Below are 8,428 nucleotides of genomic sequence, written 5' to 3'. Positions count from 1 at the left end.
ATACATATATATATATATATATATATATATGTCAACTTGTTGGTGCTTCTTTAAACTTACCACGCGCCATAGAGGAAGTGTACCCAGCTGCTCTGACAGCAGTCATTGGTCGAGTTGCCCCCTCCTTTCACAGGAGAAATGACATACATGCAAATAATTACATAAATAGCTAACTTTTTTAAATTAATTTCAACAAACACTGTGCCTTGTTATAAAATAAAAAGCCCAGGTTTATATAATTATACTAGAGCTGACTGCAATGTTTTCCAGTTGAAGTATCTTTATGCTGAACAGTCCCTGCCACGACTAATCAAACTGCCCCCACGATGGTGGGGGCCTTTGGTCAAGTGATAGGGCAGCCGACTTGGGACCAGAAAGTCGCAGGTTCAACTCCCCGTCATGTCCACATTTCGTGGTGTCCTTGAGCAAGAAACCTAGTCCTAACTGCTCCCTAGGCATTTTCATAGCTGCCCACTGCTCCACCTGGGTGTATCTCATGCGTGATGGGTTGAATCTAAATGTAGAGAACTAATTCTGTCATTATTTAGAAATGTCCAAAGATGACAATACATAGCACTTTCATGACTTTCATTAACAAACCTTTGTGGTTTTTAGACTAAAACAAGTAAAAAGATCAGTCATGAAGGTATGATTTTTTCCAAGGCAAAAATACTTATTGACGTTAAGTGGTATGCAGCATGATGTTCCAGAAGAAACCCACACTTGGACTAGGCTCTCACCTGCACAGCTCCAGTCATAGGTCTGCCCATCGAGGTGGCCAAAGGCACACGAGACTAAACAAAAGGACACATGACCAGAACTTTTAATTTGAAATATAGATATTAGAGTGAAACAGACACATTTCCTAACGTGAATTGGGTATTTTCGTTGCCATCTTTATACTGTATGTGAGGGATTTTTAAACCTTGCACTTCTAAATAGTTTAAAATTACAAAGAAAATAGTCATCATCTTCAGGTACACCAGTATTTTTGCCTGCACAGTTACAGTCTTTTCATGTTATTCTAGGCAAAAAGGAGAGGAGTCTTATAACGTGCTTTTTTAAGGCCATGTGTGCTTGTAAATCAGGTATAATTTCAAATCAGTATACTTACTCCAAAGGATGTAGCCAAAGGCCGAGCTCCAAGGGCAGTGCCTGGAAACTTTGCAGTCACCTGAGTAATTACAAAAAACATCACTTGGTTATGAATATTCTCAAATACATAAAATGTTAAAAAGAAGTTCGTGTACAACTAAACCATCCTACATTCCCGTTTTCATGAGCTCAGAAATACTTTTGATCCAGCCAAATCAAAACTTATTCAAGTCACACATTATGAATTACATACTTTTATTTTTTCTTAAAGATTCATTACTTAATGACAACTTTACTAGATTTTGGACGGCAACGAAATCAACAATAAAACGTGGCAACCTTCAGATGTTCTATGGACCTGATGGTTTCCTTCTCTCTCTTTAAAACAAAAATAAAAGCAGAGGAACTCGGTCTTACCGGAGGTCTTCTTCCATGACTTGTTCGAACTGCTTGCTGGAAGCCTAAATCATTCTCCAGATCCTTGGCAATGTGAAAATAAAGTGCAAATTATTTCAGACATAACTGTAGTGTCAGCAATGTAACTGTGTTATTGTTCAACACCAGCTTTTGTAGAGCTTTAAAAGCGTTTCGCATTAGCTTTTGTAGTTGCAGCTGTTATCATGAAAACAGTGTTGCTGCTAATCTCCACTAATGGGTCAGGTTAGCGGAAAACGCACCTCTGAGTCAAATGTTGGATTAAAGTCGTTGTAACCTGAGTAAAGATCATCCTCCTCTACAGCCAGATGTACATTCTCCATCGCTCTTTATTCCAAATTAAACAAAAATATATTTAGAAAAAATAAATATCTTTGCAAGCTAACGGGAAACTCTTGTTGTTGTAATAGATATTTTACCCAGAGTTCAACGCGAAAAGGGCGGGCTGACTTGCTTGCCTGCTTCCGATTGGCGCTTCCTGAGGCGCGCATCATGAAGCATTAACGTGATTGGTTGAAACGCGTTACTAGGATACACGAATACGCTACAACACGGTTGTTCTTCGTTTCCCCACAATATTAGTTGTATTCAGTAATAATACGTTCATATCGTTATATTTAAGATATAAAACCGTTTGAGACTTTTTTGTTCTAAATAAGAAAACAGTTTTATTTTATTGTGGTTTTCTTGCTGCATTAATTTTGTCCAACTGGCTTACCGTACGTCTCGTGACACTGGTGGGGCGGTGTGAGAATTTTTGCAGATTTTTGTGGATGAATCAAAATTTCGCAGATTAAATATCACATAAATCATAAAATGAGTACTTCTGAGTTGAAAACAATCACCGTGATTGGCAGGTAAGCAACAAGAAGACGTTTCCACTTTGTCGAAGCCTACGTCTTGAAAGTGTTCTTGAACTTTAAATACAGAACAGTCGTGCTCGCTGTATCTAAATAAATCAGAAGTGTTTGTTTAGTCATTGCTTTTATAGTTTCAAGACTGTGGAGTTTGTATTGTAGGTACTGTTTCCAATGCATTTTAAATCTTTGCATGTCAAGCTTATTGATGTGTTGCATTTTGTCCGGACATGTTTTTGTATTAACACCATTTAACACACGTGAGCCTGTTTCAGGTAGAAGGCTCCCAGTTGTCTCATCTACTGGTTCCAGTGCATTTGCCTCTTTAGAGTTGGCTTGTATTCAACTTGGTTTCTGCACACTGCTCTTTTTTTCTGTGCACTCAGCTGAATTGGGTATAAGTGGCTTTATTTAACCTGTAAACACTGAAACTTTGCATGAAATCTGTTTCACCATCACTTTTATGTTGGTGTTAATCAGTGTATTATACACTGTATAATGAGCATTAGAGAGGCCTGACAGGTCAAAGTCTCCAGATTAGTCTTTCTTTTGCAGCAGCTAGAGCTGTGGAAACAAGAAATGCAGACAGGACAATGTTGCAACATCAGGTCTTGCTCATGATTCAGAGCAAATTGTAACCACAAGTTAAATCTGATGCAGTGTTATGTCAAAAATGGCAAATGTACTGTACTTATGTAGCACTTGTCTGTATGATAAAGACACTCAAAGCTCTTTACAACAATCTGTGCCTCATTGACCCATTCATACAGCTCTATACTAGATCCCTACAAAGATAATTGAACAAATCATTCCACAAAGACTAATCAGAGCTTTATCACATTCAGACACTGATGGGACACACATCAGAGGCAACAAGGGGTTCAGTGTCTTGCCCAGAGGCACTTCGGCATGATGTGACTGCTGGTGGATTCAAACCCCCAACTTTTGCATTGGAGGACGACTGCTCTAACCACTCAGCCACCCCATGACCCCAAAAAGAAAATGATCTATATGCAAATGCCCTCAGCTTGACCATTTATGCAACTTAGTTGGCAATGATCAAATATGAGGTAGATGATGTTGCTCCTCTCTTTCTCTGGGTGATTTTATTTCTGTTTAGTGGTCTGATCGGCCGCTCCTGGGCCATGATCTTTGTCAGTGGAGGCTATCGTGTGAATCTCTACGACAACCAGCCAGAGCGTGCAGCCACCGCCATCGCAGAGATCAGGTGAGCCATACTACACCGCTCATTATTCATTTATTCATAATTAATGCTATATTACATGATGCACCTTTGACTTCTTATTTATTACAGAATCATTTATTTACTATATAAAGAATATCAAGTTAAAGTGGGTTTTATTGTCATTCGCATCACATGTGGGGCATGAGGTGGAACAAAATTTTGTACACAGGGTCCCAGTTACACCCAAAAATAGCAAAAAAATATAAAGTATAAAAAGAAAAAAAAAAATTAATTAATTTATTAATTTAATATATTTATTATACAAACCGGATTCCAAAAAAGTTGGGACACTAAACAAATTGTGAATTAAAACTGAATGCAATGATGTGGAGATGGAAAATGTCAATATTTTATTCGTAATATAACACAGATCAAAAGTTTAATCTGAGTAAATGTAACATTTTAAAGGAAAAATATGTTGACTCAAAATTTCACAGTGTCAACAAATCCCAAAAAAGTTGGGACAAGTAGCAATAAGTGGCTGGAAAAAGGAAATTGAGCATATAACGAACAGCTGGAAGACCAATTAACACTAATTAGTTCAATTGACAACATGACTGGGTATAAAAAGAGCTTCTCAGCGTGTCAGTGTCTCTCAGAAGCCAAGATGGTAAGAGGATCACCAATTCCACCATTGTTGCGCAGAAAGATAGTGCAGCAATACCAGAATGGTGTTACCCAGCGTAAAATAGCAAAGACTTTTAAGTTATCATCATCAACCGTGCATAACATCATCAAAAGATTCAGAGAATCTGGAACAATCGCTGTGCGTAAGGGTCAAGGCTGTAAAACTCTACTGGATGCTCGTGATCTCCGGGCCCTTAAACGTCACTGCACCTCAAACAGGAATGCCAATGTCAAGGAAATAACAGAATGGGTTCAGGAATACTTCCACAAAGCATTGTCAGTGAACACAATCCACCGTGCCATCCGTCGTTGCCAGCTGAAACTCTACAGTGCAAAGAGGAAGCCATTTGTAAGCAAGCTCCACAAGCTCAGACGTTTGCACTGGGCCAGGGGTCATTTAAAATGGAGTGTGGCAAAATGGAAGACTGTTCTGTGGTCAGATGAGTCACGATTTGAAGTTCTTTATGGAACACTGGGACGCCATGTCATCCGGACCAGAGAGGACAAGGATAGCCCAAGTTGTTATCAACGCTCCGTTCAGAAGCCTGCATCACTGATGGTATGGGGTTGCATGAGCACTTGTGGCATGGGCAGCTTGCATGTCTGGAAAGGCACCATTAATGCAGAGAACTATGTTCAGGTTCTAGAACAACATATGCTCCCATCTAGACGTCATCTCTTTCAGGGAAGACCCTGCATTTTTCAACACCATAATGCCAGACCACATTCTGCAGCAATCACAACATCATGGCTACGTAGGAGAAGGATCCGGGTACTGAAATGGCCAGCCTGCAGTCCAGATCTTTCACCTATAGAGAACATTTGGCGCATCATAAAGAGGAAGGTGCGACAAAGAAGGCCCAAGACGATTGAACAGTTAGAGGCCTGTATTAGACATGAATGGGAGAGCATTCCTATTTCTAAACTTGAGAAACTGGTCTCCTCTGTCCCCAGACGTCTGTTGAGTGTTGGAAGAAGAAGGGGGGATGCCACACAGTGGTAAAAATGGACTTGTCCCAACTTTTTTTGGGATTTGTTGACGCCATGAAATTTGGAAACAACAGATTTTTCCCTTAAAATGATACATTCTCTCAGTTTAATCTTTTGATCTGTGATTTGTGTTCTATTCTGAATAAAATATTAGATGTTGGCACCTCCACATCATTGCATTCAGTTTTTATTCACAATTTGTTTAGTGCCCCAACTTTTTTGGAATCCGGTTTGTATTATAAAATATATACATAAATCATACTGAGTGGCAGTGCAGAGGCTAAAGAAGGTGAGACTAATTGGAAGGTCACTGGTTGGACTCCCCAGACCAACAACATCCTCCACCCTCATTCGTCCCACTCTTGGCCCTTGAGCAAGGCCCTTAACCCCCACCATCTACTCTCCTGGGCACCCTAGATGCAGCTCTCTGCTCCACACAGAGGCTGTGGTAGCTCGGTATCTGTGGTTGCGTCAGGATGGACATCCGGCAGAAAAAACAAATGCCAAGTCTTAGTGCGAGTTAGTTCGCAGTAGCGACCCCTGAGGAAGAGAGCAGCTGAATGAAGATTTATTTACTGATTTATTTATTTTTTGGGCATCTCAAATAAATCTGACTTCCTTAAAGCGCCTAAAATTATGTGATATAAGGTAAGTGACTTGTACCAAGTAATTGAATCATATTATTACACTGTTTAAAGTCAACCGGGGGTCATATTTGTTCTGAAATCTGCAGTATACTGTATGTGCTCTCAATAAGACTCATTGGTTCAGTACTTGTCTGATACACTGCGTTACATTATTATTGTTTAGCGTACATCTTATATCCTTGTATACAGTTTCTTTTTTATACTTTATATTTTTGCTATTTTTGGATGTAACTGGGACCTTGAGTACACAGTTTCATTCCACCTCATGTACCACATGTGATGTGAATGACAATAAAGTCACCTTGAACCTTGAATATTACAATAAAATTAAAAAAAACGTAAGTTATAAAAAGTTATCCTGTTTACAAATTGAGATCGCATGTTTATGTATGTATATGTAAAAAACTAAAAACATTTTTGCATTTCTACAGATGTTTATTTGAAAACAACTGAAGCCAGATTCTGAAAATGTCAAACCAATAACCATCAGCTGACGTCTGTGACGTTAAATTATAGCCACTTGTGTTTGCTAAGGGCTGTGGGGGCTATATTGATGTTGTGAGAATTGTTCAAATTCAAGTAGGTTTATTGTCATTTCACCACATGTGGTACATGAGGTGGAACAAAACTATGTGCACAGGATCCCAGTTACACCCAACAATAGCAAAAATATAAAGCGTAAAAAGAAACAGTAAATAAGGATCTAAGACTTACACTAATATGTTAAACCAACACCACACAGTACACTAAAAGATCTAAGATTTACACTAACACTAATAATGTAAAACAATATGTCGTAACATCAGCAGCCCAAACATTGTTTGTGTCCCCTGGTGTGTCTCCATCGTGTGGCCTGTTACCGTACTCCTGTCTTTTTTCCCTCATGTTGTCTTCCACCTGTTCTTCCCAAGCATTTGTGTTTACCCTTCATTAATATGTGTATTTAAGTTTGCATCTCCTGTTCCTTGTCAGCTGGTCATTGTCTGGTGTTCCACCCTCCATGTCTCCCAGTTAGCCTGTGAGTTGTGCTGCCACGTCAGCTCTTTATTTTTGTTTAATAAACCGTTTTGTTATTACACCCTTGGAGTTCTCTGAGTCCTGCCTGCACTTGGGTTCAACCACCGCTCCAGATCCCAACAGAATGACCAGTTTTAAAAAGAACCCAGCAGGCTGCCCATTCCTGGCTACACTCGCTCCGAAAGACGAGCAGCGACTCCCCAGAGTGACGCACAGCTTTGTGGACACTGTGGACACCTCCAGCAACCCACTGGCTAGGTAGGTGGCCACAAAGGACTTTTTAGATGAGTTCCCCCAGCTGCCTGGACTGGTTGAGCCCCCTGGGATGCTGGAGCTTCTTGAGGAGGTGTAGGAGGAGCAAAGAGCTCCGAATGCCTTTATTCGGTTGCCCACCTTTCTGGACTTCAGTCAACTCAACCCGCCAGTACCCCCTGTGCCTCCAGTGTTTTTTACTCAGCCCAGCGAGACTCAACCGCAAGAGGAGGGGTCCGTCATCCATTGGAGTGGGTTCCAGATTGTACCTGCCCTGAGACAAACGCCGCAGCCCAGAGGTAGAGATCCTTCCATTACCTCTTCTGGTAGAGGAGGGCGAGAGGAGGGGTCTCAGCTCTGGGGAAGCCATCTGACATCCAAGCCCGATTGTTCCTCCTTCCCACCTCGTTGCTCGAGTTCCTCAAGTGGCCATCGAAGGAGAAGCCTGACCCCGATGAGAAACTCCAGTTTGCCCCTGGTCCTGGCTCGCGCCACCATCACTGCAAGAGGGGCCAACGTCTGATCCAAGCTCGGTCCACTGACACTTCTCCCTTGCTGCCCTCTCCTTCCTGTGTCTCAATGGGTGGCGGCTGTGATGGTTCACCTGCTCCCTGTGTCTCCTAGAGGATCCTGGAGGACACGTCTTACTCTCCCTCCAAGAGGGTCCAGTATGACGCCTCTCACTTCCCTTCCTCATCTGCAGAGAGTCCCACGTCTGTAGAGTCCCGCATCTGCAGAGTCCCTCGTCTCTACCAGAGGTCCCCATGTCTCTACCAGAGGCCCTCGAGTCTTCAGAGGTCCTCGAGTCTTCAGAGGTCCCCGAGTCTTCAGAGGTCCCCGAGTCTTCAGAGGTCCCCGAGTCGTCAGAGGTCCCGAGTTTCCAGAGGGACCCAAGTCTCCCAAGGGTCCCGAGTCTCCAGAGGGTCCCAAGTCTCCAGAGGGTCCCGAGTCTCCAGAAGGTCCAGAGTCTCCAAAGGATCCTGAGTCTCCGAAGTGTTCTATGCTTCCTAAGGCTTTCCTCCTGTAGTCCTTGAAGTCCCTATGCCAGCTGTAGCCACAGAGGTCCCTACACCTGCTGCAGCCACCGAGGTCCCTATGCCAGCAGCAGCCACCAAGGTCCCTACGCCAGCTACAGCCACCGAAGTCACTACACCAGCTGCAGCCACCGAGGTCCCTACGCCAGCTGAAGCCACCGAGGTCCCTACACCAGCTGCAGCCACCGAGGTCCCTACACCAGCTGCAGCTACCGAGGTCCCTACGCC

The 8,428-nt window shown here is 42.4% G+C and overlaps 2 protein-coding genes across 2 annotated transcripts in view; one reads left to right on the top strand and one right to left on the bottom strand.

The window, feature by feature from the left end:
• The window catches only part of ift88 (intraflagellar transport 88 homolog), a gene marked incomplete at its 3' end in the record, with an annotated part of 51,287 nt that extends 49,317 nt beyond the window's left edge, over window positions 1-1,970 (bottom strand). The window contains 4 exon segments of the mRNA XM_037686665.1: window positions 57-124; window positions 741-794; window positions 1,513-1,575; window positions 1,773-1,970. Of these exon segments, the coding sequence (XP_037542593.1) occupies window positions 57-124; window positions 741-794; window positions 1,513-1,575; window positions 1,773-1,853 (266 nt within the window).
• Window positions 1,971-2,247: 277 nt separating this feature from the next.
• cryl1 (crystallin, lambda 1) overlaps window positions 2,248-8,428 on the top strand; it is a 143,717-nt gene continuing 137,536 nt past the window's right edge. The window contains exons 1-2 of the mRNA XM_037686664.1: window positions 2,248-2,387; window positions 3,508-3,615. Coding sequence (XP_037542592.1) covers window positions 2,347-2,387; window positions 3,508-3,615 — 149 coding nt within the window. The 5' untranslated portion in view covers window positions 2,248-2,346. The remainder of the gene's footprint in view (window positions 2,388-3,507; window positions 3,616-8,428) is intronic.

This window comes from Nematolebias whitei, chromosome 13 (genome assembly GCF_014905685.2).
Source record: "Nematolebias whitei isolate Nwh7 chromosome 13, NemWhi1, whole genome shotgun sequence".
NCBI lineage: Eukaryota > Metazoa > Chordata > Actinopteri > Cyprinodontiformes > Rivulidae > Nematolebias > Nematolebias whitei.
Note: the sequence above shows the minus strand (reverse complement) of the source record. Positions and strands in the feature narration are given on the sequence as shown.